Below are 19,382 nucleotides of genomic sequence, written 5' to 3'. Positions count from 1 at the left end.
TACCACCATACAAATGCATAGAAATGCAGACAGGATGTGTACGCACAGGTGTGTGTTGTTACGGTGTGGGAGGCAGTGGCTGACCATTGTCGTCCTTCAAGGCCAAATCATTACATCCTCTCAACGAACATCTGAGACAGCAGCCATGGCACCAAAAGCCCAAACAATCCTGCTTCATGCCAGCTCCCTCTTCCTCGTCTCTCTCTCTCTCTCTCTCTTTCTGTCCTGTTTTCCCATCAGCATATGGCTGTAGCTTCTCATACTTAGGCAGAGGAGGTGGGAAGGGAGGCAGAGCATTCATATATATATGAATATATATGAATTCATATTTTCATATTTTGCATGTAGATAGTTAAAATATATTGCAAATAGTGTGCAGTTCATTACCAGAATGAATTTCTGAGGTCTTTATCAGACCCATTAGCGGGGCCCTACTTTAACTGGCCCAGCAGAGCAGTGGGAATCAAAACTGGGAAGGAAGAGGGACTATATTTTGTGTGATTATGATATTAGTTTCATTTTAATTGTTTTTAATTTGTAAATTATGTCTTTTGTAAAATGATGTTGCAATTTAGGAATATTAATTAAAAAATATTTATTTGTCTCTCAGTCCCCCCACTGTCCCTCAACAAAACGTGACTTTTCTTTTAGCTAGTGGTTAACTCACTTAATTGATAAAGCGGCTGCAGCTAATCCTAATTAAGTAACTGTTTTCTTCTGCTGTGGTGGTGCTGCTGTATTTGTCTAATTGGTGCTTGTAGTATTGTGCCTTGTTCTGGATTTTAATTGTTTTTGCAATTGACTGTTTCTTAAAGCTGACAAACTTTAAGAATCGTAGAATGGGAGCCGGCTGCTTAATTGGTTGCCGAACACTTGTGCTGTCTTTACAATACACAGATGTGTGACACATGTTGAGCCTCACCAACCCACTGGAAAAGCTTCAGTACACCTTGTCATAGATTCTCCATGTCTCTGAAACTCTACTGGAGGGATGAAACACCATTCTTCCAAAAATATACACTATATTTTGGTGTTGTGGAGATGTGTGTTAAGTGAGGTTGAGATCTGGTAACTATGAAGGCTTATTAACATATGATTCAAATGAGTATCATACTCATTCATCTACCCCTCGTGTCCTGTATGGAAACATCTGCATACGTTATATTTCTTAGCTCTCATTTATTCTGGTTTCACCTTTGATTTTATCAGTAGAAATAATAGACTATATATAAGTAGTGGACGTAGTCAGAGTGACGTCTCCCATTGGTTTGTGAACTGCCGTTTTCAAGCCACGAGTTTGACATTTTGGCCGTCGCGATCTTGTTTTTCTGCAACCAGAAGTGACACGAGAGGGTGGAGCTAAGTACAACTGAATACTGAATAAGACATTTTTAGGAGATCAAAATGTTACAATAACTTTCAATCAAGGGTTTTAAGTTCCAAGACAAAAACACGGACAAGTCTCGGATAACCGTGGTAGCGACCTGTCAATCAGAAGGTAGCCACGCCCTAAAGCATACCCTGCTTTATGGTGTATTTGACTCTAAATGGGAACATAATTTACTAAATGAACATCATGCTGTTTTGAAGAAGACTTGAAACTAACGATTGAGACCATAAACCCATGTTTACAATGTTTACTGAGGTAATAAATCAAAGTGAGAAGTAGGGTCATTTTCCCACAGACTTCTATACAATCAAACTTATTTTTGCAACCAGAGGAGTCGCCCCCTGCTGGTTATTAGAAAGAATGCAACTTTAAGGCACTTTTCAGACCCCGAGGTCTGCCCCCTGGATGAAACACCATTCCTCCAAAAAGATATTCCCTAATTTGGTGTTTTAGATATTGTGGTAGAGAGTGCTTTCTAAAATCTACCATAGGTGTACAGTTTGGTGGAAATCTGGTGACTATGGAGTAGGGATGCACCGATACCGATACCAGTACCTGGTCAACAGTCGCATCGGGAACAGGGGACCCTGTCCCTCCCCGGCGGGGAGAGAGGGCGCAGCGAGCTTTGTCCACGTTGTGGCGAGGTCCGGGCGGGGAGCACTGTAAAGTTGCGGCCGCGAGCCACCTTCGCCCCGACCCTTTACAAGCCAACCTAGAGCCGGTCGCGGTGCACCGTCTCGTATGCAGGACTCCCCAGCTTGCCGTGTGTCGTTCACACCCTCCAGCTGGCTGTTGACGAGGGTCTTTTGGCACAGAGAAGTACTCGTGTCAGTACTCGGTATCGGCGAGTACCCAAATGTTGTACTTGTACTTGTACTTGGTCTGTAAAATAAGTGGTATCGGTGCATCCCTACTATGAAGGCTGCAGAATATGATTTAAATGAGTTTCATACTTAACAATCCATTCAGTACCCTGCATGGAAACATCTGCATTCGTTATTTTTCTTAGTTCTCTTTTATTTCGGTTTCACTTTTGATTTGTCACCCCTCTGTAGAAACCCAGGTGCAAATGTGTATGTGCAGGCTCTGTTGCATGCACACCAATAATATTTCATATTGCGTTGATAAATTAAAGTTACATTGTTAGTGGATACGGGCCCATTGTAAAAATGTCACCCCCCCTGTAGCAAAACCCCCTCCTCCGCCGCTGTTCCTCCTTATTGCTAAGTCTTCTGTTTGTATAGAGTGTATAGAAGTGATATAGTAAACAAAAAAGGAGAGTGCTGGCGGAGCAGCTGCTGCGGGTTACATTGATTGTGGGAGCAGGGAGGCGTGCAGCGTCGAGGCGCGTGAGGAGGCTTCCCAAGAGAATGCCTCCCTTTTTTTTCAGAACAGTCTTATATGACCAGCATGCCAAGCAGAAATGCGAAGAGAAGGCATTGACCAACTACTGGAAAACATCTAAGCTGTCCAGGATCAATGGCAAATTGATCCTAGAACTATGTATAATGTAGGGCAGTGGATGGCTCGCCTCGCTCTTCTCGCCTCCTGTACGGCAAGAGAGAGCTGAACCACAGGAGCCACATAGAGAGCTAGATGGAGAAACAGAAGAGCGTTTCTTGAGGTGTGTTTTAAACATGCGCTAAAGGTGTGTGCTGAGCAATGCGATGCATTTGTGTGAGCTCTCAGAATTGTGTTTGGCCATGATGATGCACTTTTTTCTTTTGTTCAAATCGATCAGATGTCGAAACACGGGGCGGTTTGTGGTCGTGGTATAAGGTAGGGGTGGGAAGAAAAATGGATTCACCAATTTTTTACGATTGTGAAAAGGATTTTTTGATGCCAGAATCAATATATTTGCTTCATTGGAGTCCATGTAGAGGTAGAAGGAAGCTTTTATTGTCGTAGTCTGAGTAACGTCACGTCATATCAGTTCTGTGTCCATCACTCAAAATAAACAGTAGCCGATACAACAGAGCAGAAAACGGTGCAGGGTCTGCGTGGATACGACCTGCACCCTCACATGTTAAATCCAAAGTTGTAAACACTACACATACAGTTAAGTATGGATACACTTTGGGTTTCACACATTGCCAGGAAAAGCAGAGCTAGACATCATGGATAAAGTTTCATGCTAACTCTGTCATAGAAACGTTATCGTATTGCAGTGACGTGCACCCATATACTGACATATACCCATGATCTAGTGTTAAAAAAAGTTGACAAAAATCCCAATAAATCATAGTATCAAGTCGCAATACATATTGAATCGGCACCCAAGTATCGTGATAGTATCGAATCGGGAGATAGGTGAATCATCCCATCACTAGTATAAGGTACAGAGCAGAACAACTCTGTTGCTTCTTCACAGTGGAGCAACAGAGTGGACACAGTGTGACGTCCACCCCTCCCTTCTAGCAATGGGCCATCCCTGGGAAGCCCCATGCAGGTCCTAATGAGCAGTATGCTGGAGAGGGCATCTTTTTTAACCCAGCACAGGGACTCGTAGAACAGCCTCACTCCTCTTCAGCAGATGCCAAGTGCAGCTGTCAACAGCTCCATACTCCGTTGTTGCTTACTTTCACTTTCCCAACTCTCTCACTGTCTCCGTCTCACCCATCTCACTTCCTCCCTCTCCCTCTGTCCTGACCATTCGCCTCGATAGCAAGCAGATCCACTGCATCCCACTTTATTATGAGCCGTGCTCAGACAATCTTAAAGGCTAGCTAGAGGTTACAGCTTCTTGCTAAAATAGATTCACTACCTCGCCACTCTCCCCCAGCTTAAAAGAGTAATATGGCCATATGAGATTACATAGATACAGTGTGTGATACATTATTGCTAGTGCATTAAGAATTCATGAAGTATAAACAAAAAAAAGGCTCAAAATGATTCAGCAAAGGCGCTTTTGCTTGCAGAATCGAACCGAAGCACTCTGTTTTAATCACCATACCTTCACGCTTCTCCTGTTTTAAATGCATTTATCATTGTCATGGGGGGAGAAAAAAAAAACTTTAAACTTTGTTCCTGCTCTCTCCTTTTTGATTATCCTTTCCCTTTTCAGTAAGTCTCCCACCCTCCTCCCTCTCCATCCAGCCCTTTCTTTAGTGCCAGTCTCTATCTCGTCTGTGTCTAATTGCATTTGAATTTTTTCTGGTGTAATCTCGTGATAGCCTGGAGCTTCAGCAACCCCCCCCCCCCACACACACACACACACACACACACACACACACAAAAATCCCTGCCAGTCCATTTGCGCCCGGCCCCAGGCAGGTTGGTTTCCCGGGCTGCCCTGGAGGAAATATCAGATGACCTGGCACTCCACAGCAAAAACCCAGGTCATCAGGGAGGGCTCCTCTCACCGTATCCATCCCTCGGCCCCCCTCTCATCCACTTCCTGCTTTCAAGTGCAGGGCAAGGTCAAAGCTTTGAGGATGCATTCCCCAGACTTCACCACGAGGCAGGCTGGAGGCGCTGCACTCCTCTCTCTCTTCTTCCCAGACTTTTGCTCCATCTATTCTTTCGCATCTTCCTGCTCCCTCATATTCATTTCATTAGCTCGAGCTTTTACTGCAATCAATACCGTTGCTAAAGTTAGTTTTTCTAATACAGCGATTCATTAAGTGCCTTTTCATTAGTGTCACTAGAGCACCAGTATAACTGGAATAATACTGTAATGGACAAACATCTGCTGTAATTGTTGAATCCTCTTTTTTTTGGGGAGGGTGATGAAGATTTAAATGGCTGAGCTCAGAGAGATGTTTTTACATAATGTGTCTAGTAAATGTTAAAAGATTAAATTCTCAGACAATGATGTAACTGTTGGTATTTTAATGTAGGGGAATGTGCCTCAGGGTTTCTGTCCTCGCAGTTCTGCATCGTTCCCCTCCTCTCATTTTCTGTCAGTCCAAATGGATGCAGAAGGAGAGGAGAGACATTATGGATGGTGTTTAGAGACAGGTGTCTGATGCGTCCTGAGATAATGCCAAAAGACTGCTATCTCTCCTTCTAATGGAACAGCGACAGTTGTTGCAAGTGATCAGGTCTGTCAGCCAAACGCTGGAGCGTTGGTCCTCTCAACGCCGCTCTATTCTCCCATAAATCAAAGTTGCTAGCGAGAGAGAGAATCGGAGGGAGCAGCAAAAACAATCTAGCCTCGGGTCATCCCGGGACAGTGAGAATATCTCCATCAAAATGCTGGCTTCATGTTTGACTGGCTTTAGTGCAGCAAGAGAGGGTGAGGGTCTAATGAAATCCATCTGATCTGGTCTACAAACAGTTGCTCCTGTTGCAACTAGCTTTGGGACAATCAGAATACGGGACAAGTCAAATGGTGTTTATTTTCTGAGAGTTTACTGCTCCCGCGTCCCGTCCCCCCCTCCTCCCTTGATGCGAAGAAGCGAAATGGGATGAATATGTTAGTGTCATCTCCAATTTCAAATAGGTAGACATTTCAAAAAGCTGATTCTCTCTGGAGGAAATGTTGTACCTCCAGAGTGAAAATATCATCTGAAAGGCGAGACAGTAAAAGCCAGTCATCTCAAAATGAAAATTTTCTTACGGTGGCTTTTCCTTTTCACCTCGGCGGTTATGGAAAAAAAGAAATGAGAGTGAGTGAGAGTCAGATTGGAGAAGGTGTGTGGAGAGAGGATATGAGAAGAGAGAACTAAAGGAGGGGAGGGGGACACGCTGATGAGTACGCGAGTGACACCTCCTGAAGAGCATGTTAATAACGTGCCAGGCCCGGGCAGGTAACCAGTAATCAGGCCCTCTGATTGTAACACAAGAGGAAGACAGAAACACACACAAACACTCTCGGCTCTCCATCTCCATCAGCCCTGAAAGTGCTAGACTGCTCCGTCATGTTCCGGGGCGGCCCCCTGTGCTAACAGTGTGTCGCAGCTTTTTGCAGAGACAAAAGAAACAAATGAGATGGCTGGGTTACAACAAACAGCTCCGGGTTGTTCTTTCCCCTGGAAAATGAAAGGCCCCACCCCCACCTTTTTTTTTGTTTTCTTCTGCAACCACCGCGTCAATTAGAGGAGGTGTTGCTCATACTCACTCTCTGGTTCACCGGTAGCTTGCGCTAATTGTTATTTATTTAGATCAGGCTCAGAAGGAAGGGAGTTTGCCTTCAATTTACGCTGTGCAGAATACAGCTCGTATACTGGTACGGCATACTACAGCAAGCACCTGGAGATAAAACTGCAGCTAAGATCATGTCAATGGGGGGAGGCTGAGGCATAAAGGAAGGAAGTACAAACAGCCTTTCCACGAGCAGGTTCTGACCTAGCAGGTAGGAGCTGTGTGTACAGAGGGGCCTCTTCTGAATATTTCCCCAGCGAGGCAGAGCAGGCCAGAGGCACCGAGGTCAGCAGATAGAGTCCAGAGCCCATTGACAGCTGCTGGTTTGACTTTGATGCACCATCAGCGCACCGCTTTTCCCCCCTCTTGCACTAACCCGCGAGCATGTTTGCTCAACCCGAACACACGCTAGCCTCTCATTATGCCGCCCATGCAAACTTTGTCTCTTTTGCAGCTGTTTAATGGCCGCACGTCTGTTTTTGTTTGTTTCCTCGCCATAAGATTATTGCACCTTTATGGTTGGTCGGGGGGTTGGAATAATCCCTGGCATCTGTTCAGAGAGGGAGGGGTGCGCAAAGTGCCAGAGGTAGAGGCTCGCTGCTATTTTTTTTATTTATTTTTTTTAAATACGAGACCATGCGGCCCCCTATTTCATCCATCGCCACTGAGGCTGGTTTTTTAAAGACTAGAGTGATGGAAGGGGCTATGAGCTACTAACAGGCACAGAGGTCACTGAAGGAGCTTCCCGCTGCCGTTTATCCCTCCCGAAATGAGCACAGAATAGCAAGGATTAATCGAATCACTGCCGTGTTAGTCTAATTTACTTACAAATGTATGCAGAGAAGTAACTTTATTGTGACCCTTGTGGCGAAGCCTTCTTTCTCTGTGAACATGGTAGTTGTTGTCGGCACAGCTAACATTACACTTTCTCCCTAGAACAAGATGTTTTTTGCTCATTCCATCCACAAGGTTGTGGACTGTGGCTATTGTTATACTTTTCATTGCTTCTTTTTTTTTTTTCTTTTCTGTCATACAGCAGAAGTTATAAAGGAGAAGAGTAGCCCTGAGCTCCTCTTGACAGCCTCATCCCCTTTTTTCCTATCTTTTTTTTCTCGATTCAAGACTCCCATCTTGTCATGGCTTCACTGCCTCCGGTCATTATGGCAGGAGAACAGGAAGTTAATCAACGCAGCATTATCTCCCAGCCTGCACCTGGAGGCGAGGGTGCCAGTCATGCTACCGCCCTCCCTCTCTGTTGGGACCCCCGCCAGCCCTGGGAACCCCTCACGCCGCAGCGCCCTGTAGCGGCCCCATGGGCCACCGCCAGTGTGTCTCGGTGCCAGGTCACACTTGTGACACGGCCTTGATGAGCCAATGGGGAGCCTTCTTCTTGCAGTGGTGCATACAAGGAGAAAAGGAGGAAAGGAAAAAAAAAAACAACTGGCTGAGTTTTTGCGATCGCTTTGTGCTGCCACACACGTCTCATATTTTTCCAGTTTCTCGCTGTAGAGAAAGCTGCTGCTTTCGGAGGCGTTATTGCCCCATGTGGACAGGCGAAGCAACAACACAAAGCCCCGGAGGAGGCGCTTTTTTTCAAGCACAGACCAAACAAGACAATATTTGAGCAACATATTCACACTTAAAGGTTTGTTGACACTCCAGCACGAGGAGAGATGCACATCCTTAGAAACTGAAAAGATATTTTTGTGGAGGATGGCAGCAGGTGTGTCCTTGTGTCTCGCTCTCTCTTAACAGTCTGAGAAGCTGACAAATGTTGTTGCTGAGGAGCGAATTGCCGGCTGTCGCTGGTAATCATTAGGTTGTCTACCAGCATCCAAAGTGCTTTTATTTCTGCCCATTAGTTTGGTGAGAAAATGGCTGGGTATGGTCTAGCGTGTTACCCCCTTCCACTCAGACTGATGCAGTAGGCAGGGCGAGCATGGGAAACATGAAAGTGTTTGAAGTATCTCTATTTATACCAGTGGCAGTTTTTCACTTCAGTGTCTATAGCATCTCTTTGTACACAACTGACTCCGAAAGATCGACACCCTTTTTTGTGAAGCAGCAGTGCACACGCATGTCAATAATGTGAGACTGGCGTGTAATTATTATTCAAAGGTTAAAGAGTGGATTGATCCACAGAGGAGTGTCAAGGGCAGATCAAAGGGATTTGGGGGAGGATCGGACCAAAAATGTTAAAAGCCGCTCACTCTCAAACACAGAGACATCAATCTTCCGGAGAGCACCTTGATGTCCTCGGAGGAGAACTTGATCAAAGCGTTCGTAACAAAGATGGTCTCAGAAGATGATCTGACCTCAGCTGCATTCCACTTCTGTCTCTCACTTTACTTTTCATCGGCCTCCGTTTACCTGCCTGAGCTCCCCGGCGCTGCCCCCGTTTCCGTCTCTGCCCGTGTTTGTGCTGCTGGTTAGACCGTCTGAATATCAATGAAGCAGTCTCAGCGATGTATTACAAACACAAGAGAACAGTGATTAAAGATGACATATCTTAAGCCTCACTCCCTTCTCCTCTCTTCTCTTTTTCACAGGAGATCGCAGCTTACTTGATAACATTTGAAAAGCATGAAGAATGGCTAACAACATCCCCTAAAACAAGGTAAGACAATTAAACTTCTGCCCTCTTTTAAAAAAAAAACATAAGTTAAGATTCATAACCCTGAAAGTATTACATTCAAGGAGCCAGAATTTACATTTTTTAGTTTTGCATATTTTTTTTTCTTCAAGATCATTTCTTCGTATGCACAGCTCCTTCAAGTCCAGTGTGGGATGTTTTAATATTACGGGCCGCTGATGGCTGTTTCGGAAAAGTTTGCAGATAAATGATGGAATATTAATATTGACTAATAATTGCCTTTTAGCAAGCCAATTAACATAACATGCACCGGTGCAGCATCTGCTTTGAATGTTATGGTAATGTGTTCCTATCTGTCTGCACACTCACCACTCAACTAATAACACTGTTGAGGCTGGAGGTGTTTGTCTGGGTCAGACGTTAACACCCACACGTGGAACAAAATGCCAAGAGCTGCTGTAATATTTGAAATAGAATAGGGAAGGGGAGGAGGGAGGGAGGGGGGAGCCGGCAGTGCAATTAGTTTATTTTGTTAATATATGCAGATACATATAGGGCCAATTTTGCAAATGAAGAACACATTCTCCTTGGCTTTTGGGCAAACATTTAATGTCAGCAAATGAGTGGGTTTCGTGGCAGCACTGGCTGCGATGTAATTATATAATTCATGTGGTATAATAATTAATAATGCATGTGGCTTTGTAATAGCATGTCTCCACATTTGACAGTAGTGGACAGCTCTTTGTTTGAGCAGCTTCGGATAATCTCTTCGTCATGGGCAGCTCTGGGATGGACACCCTTGGCCCTCTTTTGGACTGTCTCTACCGCACGATCACGTCACCGCTACAGCAACCCCGTTAACACAACGTCCCCTTTTTTCTAGAGTTTACATTTTCATGCATTTGGAATCAGCTCGATATGTTAAAATCCTTTCTTTCTCTTTTTCTGCAAGCTGGACCCGGCTATGCTGGCATTATTAGCAGTCCTCATCCATGTGTAAATGGACCCTGGGCTCACTGACATAGAACCCATTCCTCTCGTCCCTCTCCCCCCCCCCCCCGACCCCCACCCCTCCTCTCTTCCGCTGCCTCGGAGGGACATTGATAATAGTTCTGCATAAAGACACTGCCAATTAGAATACATTCGCTGGTGTAATTATGGAGCGCGGGCCAAAAGAGCACCAAGCTCACCTGCTTTTTTATCAAGAATGTCCTCTAGTCTCCAACTCACCGAAAATGAAACCAGTGTTATGCTGGGTACACACTACACGAGAATCAAGCCGGTTTTGGGCCCGATTCCCCCCCTCACGACAACCGTCAGTAAAGCCCTGATTTTTTTATGGTTGTAAAGTTTATCTTGCCAGATATTCTTGTGGTGTGAGGTATGTTAAGAGTGTTTTTTGTGTTTTTTATTAGTGTTTTCTAATGCATGAGCTAATGCAGAGTGCGAAGCATAAAGTAGTAGTAAGATGGAACCAACTTTTTGATTTGTGACAACATGACTTCATCCATTATTTTAATTTTTATTCGGGAATTTTCAGTATAAAGTAGTTCAAAAATAATTCTTCCTGCCCGTCATCCGCCATGTGTGTTAACACTAAAGTCACCTTTGATCGCAAGAGATTTTGTGGGATTTACGTTTATGAGAGTTGGGACTCTTGTTGTTCATGAATGGAATCTGTTAGCGTGTGGTGTGCCGTTTTGGCCAAATCGTTGCTCACCACACACCATAAGAACAAAACTGTTAAATTTAACATAATGGTGGTGCGGTGGTTAGCAATGCCGCCTCACAGCATGAGGGTCGCAGGTTCAAACCTGGCTTGGGGCCCCATCTGAGTGGAGTTTGTATGTTCTCCCCGTGTTGGCGTGTGACATGCAGGTTAGGTTAATTGTTCACTCTAAATGTGAATGAGAGCGTGAATGGTTGTCTGTTTCTGTGTTAGTCTGGCATCCAGGGTGTACCCCGCCTTCGCCAAATGTCAGCTGGGATCGGCTCCAGCCCCAGCGCGACCCTGAATAGGATAAGTGGTTACAGATAACGGATGGATGTATGTTAAGATTTGAAAAATCTTTTAGGGTAAGCCAGTCCTTAGGCATATCTGGTATTATACTCAGCTTTAGTACTCTCTCCAGAACATACATGTGCTGTAATCTTGCTGTAGTATGGTAAATGACATTAAGGAACAAATATAAAATAGGTTGAGATGAAACTGTGAGACTGTGAAGGGTGCTAAAGCATTACAAATGTCAGAGCGCTGGCATCCTCCAGCACAAGACAGCCTAAAAAATGACACTTGTGGTGAGATGTGAGAGACTTTTGATCTAGTGTCTTTCCAGTCAAATGGTCCTCAGGATGCTCATGGCCACAGTCTGTCACCGCTGGCTGTCTGTCACGCCGTGGTCTCAGCTGCCGCTGTGCACAGGGATTTCAACCCCATGTCATGTCTCAGAGCAGGTGCTGATATCTCAGCAAATGTGTCACCAGGGAGCAGCCCCCAGTGTATACCTGAGATCACCTGACAACACGTTCCATGTTTTAGAGGAGCCGTCATTGCAGGACAGGATGTGTGCGTTCACTCTTATGTGTGTGTTTCCAGACAAGAGAGGCAGGTTGTGAAGTGTTTGTGTTTTCCCAGATGTCAGAGAAAGGGTACAGCGTGGTGATGGATGTTGGGGCCAGGAGAGGTTGTGGGGGAGAGAAAGGGTGCGGCATATACGTGTGATTGATGGGACATGATTGATGGCTGGCCTCTATATGAAAAGCTTTCTGCTCAAGGTCACGGGTGAAAGGTCAAACTCGGGACACCTGTGGTTAAGTGCTGCCTTATCATTTGTCATCACACATCTCCGGTTGCGCGTCGGTGGGTGGGTGTGTTGTGGGTGTTCCGTCTGCACGTCTGTGTGTGTGGGTTGACCCCTGTGGGGAATAGGCTAAGTAGGCTAATTCTCCCCCTGCCAGCGCCTGTAGACAGGGTCAGCGGGGCATGATGGGAGGCAGAGATAAGCAGCGGGGTCGTACACGGAGAGGCACCGCGCTGCATGGCTGCACCGCATGCGTGTAACAACTCTGACACATGCAGGTCGTAAACATGGGAGTGGGCCGCAGCCAGAGCTCAAGGAGCTGACGCTAGCTGTTTGACCAAGGTGACACGCGATGCAGGACATGCCCTGAATAGAGATGGCATCCTGTCAAACGCCAGGAAGATGAGATGAAGTGGAGCAATTACTGTACATGCATGCACAGATGTGTTGTTACTAATGCACATCAGCTAGGCTCATACAGTAGCAGTAGCTTTTGTTTGGGTCTGTTTCTGTTTGTTTATCATTTTAAAATCCGGAGCGTGCCAGGGGAGAGTGGTGGAATGCTGAGTGATTGATGTGCCCGGCTCTGGTAATACACATTCCCTTTCAGATAGGAAGTGCAACAGTGCTTAAAATCAATACCAGTGTTCTCCCACTGACTGCTTGAACAGCACTACAGCTAATTCAGGCCGCACCTGTCAGAGCTTGGGAAATCTTTCCCTGCCCGGGCCTTACACTTTAATTTACACCCACAGCCTCGCTGGCTTCCATTTCCATTAAAGGGAGAGCCTGGCATTATGGCTTTAATGAAGGCCGCGGCCAGGCTGTGATTTAGGATGGCCGTTACCCCCGCACCTTCACTCCGCGGGAGGGAACACACTTAAAGGGGACAATTAGGATTTTCCTCTCCTACATCCTTCCAGGTAGCCACTCTTTCCATTTTTACCTTTTTAAAGATGGGCCCATGATGCTTCAGCTGATGGGATCTAAAAAGGCGCCTGTGGGAGGAGAGGGATGGCGCAGAAGCATGGCGGCTCCAAATCCAGACAATAACGTTTGATTTGACCTCGTCACGGGCGTTACGTCGTGCTCCTGTTGAGAGCGGGCATTCGTTGTCCATCACAAATGACACAAATGTCTCCTCGAGGGGCTTTTTCCGAGGTGTTTGTATGCTGACAGATGGAGAAGCGATTGACTAGAGGGTGTCACAGACTGGTCAGCCCAAAGAGGTAATGGACACCTGTGTGTCGTATAGAGATGGCTCGTTATCCTGAGCATCCCCCCTAAATGGCACACGGTTTTCATGAGTGGAGCAGTCGCACATTAGTGTTTCTTTCCTCCCTCCACTGTTTGTTTTATAGCGCCGGTGAACGGCAACCCATCTCAAAACGGAGAGAGTGCTTCTACGCCTGTCATCCACATCGCTATGCATGTGTGTGGGTTTATTTGTGTACTAATCTCCTGTCTTGCATAAAATACAAACATACAGTAGACATGTTAAGGCTACGTAAGCCATTTGCTTCGACTTCTACGCAGGTTTGGAACATTTAGACACGTGCTTACATGACCACACACACACACACACATTGTATATTGAAACTATCAAACAATAAGCACCAGTCCTTGGAGGGCCCCGCAGTGACACTGAACCTAGCCGCCCCCATGTCCCAGCGCAATAGCCCTCTCTCCTCCCACATTCACATCCACGGCAGCAGCAGCAGCAGCACTCCAAAATGAAACCGAGTCCCTTTAGACAGCTTCCAAAGACAATGCTTTTATTAAAACCTACAGCAGCGGCGCCACCCCAGAGGCGCGGGCACACCAACAACAGGGTAGAGCAGAACTGAGAGGCAGCCTGAAATCTACTAATGACTGTTTGTTTGCTATTGTGTATGTACCCTGTGAATTTGTGCGTCTCTGTGTGTATGTGTTTGTGTGTGTTTGTGTGACTGAGGGAGAAATAGATAGAGGGGGTTGTGTTTAGGCACGTGTACACATACGTAAATGCACTCTTGCGTATGCGTGACGAGACGACGCATTGTGGATGAACATATGCGGGCGTTCATAAATGTATTTAGATGGCATGCGTGTGCGTAATTACCGGGGAAACTGTGTGGATGTGTTTTGAATTAGAAATACAGTGTTTGTGTATAAGAGAGGTAGTATCTGGGTGAGTATGCCACTGTGAATAAGACCTCCCTAGGCCTATGTGTAAACTCTGCTTCTGTCACCTAGCCTGGCACATGGTGTGAGGAAGTGCTGGGCTTTCTGTGTGTGTGTGCGTATAAGTGGGGGTCGGGGCCAATGTGTAGGATGTGCCTGAGAAGGGCGTCTGATAGTGTTTGGTCCTAATGCTTTGTGGCACTCGTTGGCTGGCAGAGTTTCAGAGGAGAGTGGAAAAGGACAGGAACAGCAGGAGAAAGAGAGAGAGAGAGAGAGAGAGGGGAAGGCACAAAGAAAGAGGTACAGAAACCGAAACAAAGGCATAAAAGATAAAGAGGTATTAGATAAGATCACATTGAAATGAAGACGGTAGGACTTATGGCACTGAATCAAGCCAGAGTTATGACAAATAGCCAACATGTCATGCAAATGTGAAGTGAGGTGATCTCCTTCATCTCTTCCCTCTGCCTGTACTTCTTCTCTCTTGTTGTTTTTCATCCCAACTCATCACGGGTAAAAGTTTAGTTTGTCGCGTAGTGACACTTCTCCCCTGGCTGCCCCGTTCCGTCGTGCCCCGGAGGACGCCGTCCCACGCTGCTTCCACCCAGTCAACAGCCCTGACAAGGACAGCTATGCCCACCTGGGGCCTCACGGTGCTGGGTGAAATAGAGCCCACCGGGGGGAAAAGCAGAGAGGACAAGAGGAGGAGCGAGGTGAACCCAGAGAGTGCGAACGAAAGAGATAAAATGAAAAATAGCCATCGAAGGGAGAGTGAATATGATGGAGCGAGAGCAGTTTAGAAAATGGAAACATGTCGATAAGAGAAGCGAATGGACGAGATGGAGATGGGAGGAATAGTGATGGATGGGGTGAGGAGAAGGAGAAGTAGCGAGGAGAGAGGGAGGGGGGGTTACGCAAACAGACGAAAGAGCGGCAGAAAGATGGAATAGAGGGGGATTGAGCTGACATAGGGCGAGGGAGAGAAAAAAGAGAAAAATAGAGTGGGTAAACAGCAGATAGAGATGGAGGGAGGTGAGCAATGGATTCAACTGACAGATAGAGAAAAGTCCTGTGGTTTTGGGGCATGGGAGGGAGAATGCAAACGGTCAATAGATTACAGCTAGTGCTGGGCCGAGTGCCTGGGCCTCAGACTGCTAGCCAACTTAATAGTGCCTCTTGTTTGTCTGTCCTCTAAAGTAATGCCCAAGCCGAGCCCTGGGAAGCAGCCTGAGCCTGAGGCTAGTAGAAATGGACAGGGGACTAGATATATGTTAGTTCTCATCCCAGCTGCTGTATATTACCCTGGCCAGCTTGCCCACCGGAGACTATTCAATAGAACATAGAACATCATCTAGCTTTATCGCCTTTATTCCCACTACACTCACCAGGACTGCTGCTGAAGGCCAGGCAGGGCACAGTCAGCTCTAAGAATTAATCCTTTTCATTATGTGTCTTTTGTATGGTAATATACATTCAAGTGTAGGGTGTGTTTTTTAGGGATGTGATGGTGAGGAAGTTTTCCCACCGGTTAATACATTTATGACAACACCAGTGTTACCGATTACACCGGATATTTTAGAGTAGTATTTTAGAAGAAAAGATGACGGTCACTGTGTTTAGCAAGCTTACTTTCATGTTTAACGTTGGGCGGCTGTGTGTCTGGCCTCTCCGGTAGAGCTTTCGCTGCGAGGCTGCAGGTTTCCACCCGGCGCTGCTCCACCGCGCACACCGGCTGCAACCACTCCGTCCTTCTCGCAGCGATTACCTCATTAACATTATGGTTCTCATATAGCATTGGGTTTTAATCTGAAATACTTCCAAATAGGCGCTTTTGCTTTTCGCTTCGACACCAAATCCTCCGCCATCGTCTTGTCTGTCTACTCTCTCTTGTCCCGTGTGTGAAATATGACACCTGCTACTCTGAGGTGAGACACCATACGGAGTAGACACTTTCACTTTCAGTTTGTAGCGTCCGTCGTCTGACTATGTATTGATAACACGCCACGACCACTGTATAACACCGGTAACACCAACTGCCGCGGCAAGCCTAGTGTGTTTTTACCTGTTTAGCTTTTTAAAAAAGAGCACAAAGGTAAAGGATACTTAGTTTGTGTGATGCTGAGGTTATACAAGTATTGCGCAGCACACATAAAAGAAGCAGCATGCAAAAACAAGCAGGCCCAGCCTCGCTCTGTATGCCAATATGGAGTAGGAGGAGGAGGAGGAGTAAGGAGGAGTGCAGCCAGTGGCTGGCCACAGGAGAGAGGGGATAAATAAATAGAGGAGGAAGTTGATGTCAAGCAGGTGTTCAAGGAGAAAGTGTCAGCCAAGCGGGCCGAGATGGGGAGAAGTGCTGCCTCTGCAGCCTGATAATAAAGACTTAATTCAATTAGCGCTTCTGCACCGGTGAGCAGCGTGCAGGCTGGCTGTCATGGAGCGGGCCACAGACACAGCAGAGCACACCCTCAGCCACCTAGACGACCAGCCTATACACCGACCCGGCACTTCACTGTGCTCTCCGTTTCCCTGGCTCTCTCTCTCTCTCTCTCTCTCTCTCTCTCTCACACACACACACACACACACACACACACACACACACACTAACGTATTATTCACACCTGAATCACTGAGCAGTCCAGACACTAAACCCTGCCTACACATCTCTCCTACACACACACACTCTCAACACACAGACACACTGCCTCATTTCTCATCCCTCCCTACAAACTAAACTCCCTTCACCTCCTTGATTTTCTATTTTCAACCCCCCTCTGCTCTCCACCCCCTCTTGTACCGTCCTCTTCCACCTCGCCACTCTGCGCTGTTGGTGCCCAAGTGGCCTTATGTTGGCCGGTACTGCGTGGATTGTGACTGCGAGTCCCTATTTTCAGCACCGTCACGCCCCGGTACCCAGTTGGGTGCTGTCCTGTAGGCATATGGTGTAGCGCATCCCGGATCCTGGGCCTTTAGAAAGCTCTGGGGGGCATTTCAGTCAGCCTCTCGTCCCACGCACATCCCCACGCCACACCCTGGAATCTGTTCTACCGCTCTGCGATTTGGGCGTGGTCCGAGAATGCCTGTTTCCGGACCGGTCACTTCTTCGCGGTCCCATGGGTGGCACAGTAGCACCTGGGAGAGACGCACAGTTATAGGTCTTAAAAGCTCCCACACAAAGTGGAGGATTGGGGGGGAGGAAGAACAGGAAGTAGCAGGGGAACAAGAGGAGGAGGAGGAGGAGGAGGAGGAGGAAGAGGAGGAGGAGGAGGAAGAGAAAGGACAGGACACACGGCTTCAGTGATACCGTTTGCTGTTATGTAAAGAGAAGGAGAAAATAGGTCCTGGACAGCTGCCAGAGAGCTGGGTGAATCACCAGCAAAGAACAGGCACGACATGGGCGCGCGCACACACACACACACACACACACACACACACATTGGCACACATTCTGTCCCATTTCTTCGCCCCAGCTGAGCTTCACAGTACAGGAAGTACAACGGATGATGAGTTGCCACGTGGCACCATTCAGTGTGTAAAAACGGCAAATAGCAGGACCCTCATCATTTAGCAGCCTGGCCTGCTATAGACGGGTTGCTTGTATACTAACATTACTGGGTGGGTTGCGCATTCAGGGGGCAAAAACGATTTGGCAGCTGTTGTAATAAACATAGATTTGGCATTGTTTGTACATTATTGTTGACTATATTAGACCCCTGATCATCTCCTGCTATGAATCGTCAGATCAGACATAAGTGGCTTCCCCGGTAGAGTACCAGACGTCTTCCCTTCCGAATGTAATGTTACAGAATACCAAAGTGAGCTTTCCCCCGTCGTAGTTGCCTAACGTTACAGCAATTTAGAGCCGTAACAAAGTCTTGCATCACTTTTAAGTTTTAAAGCATACTTGCTAAATATATATATATACTGTATATATACATATATGGGATGCACCCGCTCTACCAGGTGAGCTACCAGGGCGCCCCAACTTGCTAAATATATATAAATATTTCCTTATAGTGTGGATGGATCACTCTGTTGTTGATCAGTTCATTTTGATCAATCTGACAGCTCCCCATGACTACCCCCTACTTTGCTAGCACTGTTTGACTAGAATGCTTCTAGATTTTTTTTTTTGTTACCTAGCGACACAGGTAGCTGATCCTGAAAGAGCGCTGGCTCACAGGGCATGAAACACTGTGGGTATTTCTTCCCTCTCTTATTCTAGTTAGCCTGTTGATTTGGATGAGACATCTTCATTACTGTAGATTTGTATTAGCACCTCTGCACCCCCCCTGCTCACTTCGTCAGTCAGTACTTTACCCCAGGCAAGAAGACCCTTACTACTTTAACCGCTTCATTAAAGATGGGAGAGGATGGAGTGGGTGGAATGTGGAGGATAGCCATGTATTAATTTTGCATCAGTGAATTAATCAATTCAAATATAAGTCAATTGATAAATTATTCAAACCTTTTTTTTTTGTCGTGTTTGAGAGGAGTGCCCAGGAGGAAAGGTGAGAACCATTTCAGATTGGATAATTAATATTTAAAAAATGAAGTAAGAAAAACAGCTATCAATTCCAAGTTTTTTTAAACACTGGTATAATTAAAAGTCTTTGAGGGAGACTATTCCCACGATGGTACAATTCCCTACAATTAAAAGCAAAGGGTTTGATTCCTCTCGTCCTCCTTGTCTCCCTCAGCTCATTGTAATAGATACTACCATCCAAATCGTGCAGCCTTTTTTTATATATCACTACGTGACTGATGGAACTCTGACAGAGATGAATGAATAAGAAGATGATGAATCTCCCTGATCCACATCATAAGCAAAGATAATTAACAAGCCGGTGCAAAATACGTGCCCTCCACCTGCAACCCGCCGCCGCCTTGCTGAGAAGTCTTGTATTTGTTTACTTTATTTTCAATTTTTCATCATTTCTCAGTGCAATCCTTCATCTTTATTTTTTTTTCTGTTTGCCAGAGGGTGGTCCACGGGAGAGTTATGGAGACAGGTCAGCCAAGATTTAAAGTAGTCCTGCGCCTGACCCAAAGGAAAGCACTGCTGGAAACATTAACATGATAGCGATATGATTGTGTCGGAATGGACATGAAGGGTTTCAATTATTTACAGGTGATGTGCCCGTTGAATTGGCAATGAAGTGGCTCGTAAATTACCCCCTCTGTCTAATCAAGCCTCCAGCAGAATAATGGAGCAAGTGCTGCCAAGGAGGAAGCTTTCTCCCTCTCTCTCTTTCTTTATTTCTCTCTCCGGTGTTTTGGGGTGGGGTGTGGGGGGTTGTCTACTTTCACAGTGGGATGATGACACTCTCCCCAAATGACATTGGTTGAAAGG

At 46.3% G+C, this 19,382-nt stretch overlaps 1 protein-coding gene across 9 annotated transcripts in view; it reads left to right on the top strand.

Moving 5' to 3' along the window:
- camta1a (calmodulin binding transcription activator 1a) overlaps positions 1-19,382 on the top strand; it is a 342,481-nt gene that overhangs the window by 147,470 nt on the left and 175,629 nt on the right. For all 9 annotated transcript variants that reach the window (XM_037771703.1, XM_037771698.1, XM_037771696.1 and 6 more), the window contains one exon: positions 9,025-9,092. In XM_037771703.1, the coding sequence (XP_037627631.1) occupies positions 9,025-9,092 (68 nt within the window). The remainder of the gene's footprint in view (positions 1-9,024; positions 9,093-19,382) is intronic.

This window comes from Sebastes umbrosus, chromosome 6 (assembly GCF_015220745.1).
Source record: "Sebastes umbrosus isolate fSebUmb1 chromosome 6, fSebUmb1.pri, whole genome shotgun sequence".
Lineage (NCBI taxonomy): Eukaryota > Metazoa > Chordata > Actinopteri > Perciformes > Sebastidae > Sebastes > Sebastes umbrosus.
Note: the sequence above shows the minus strand (reverse complement) of the source record. Positions and strands in the feature narration are given on the sequence as shown.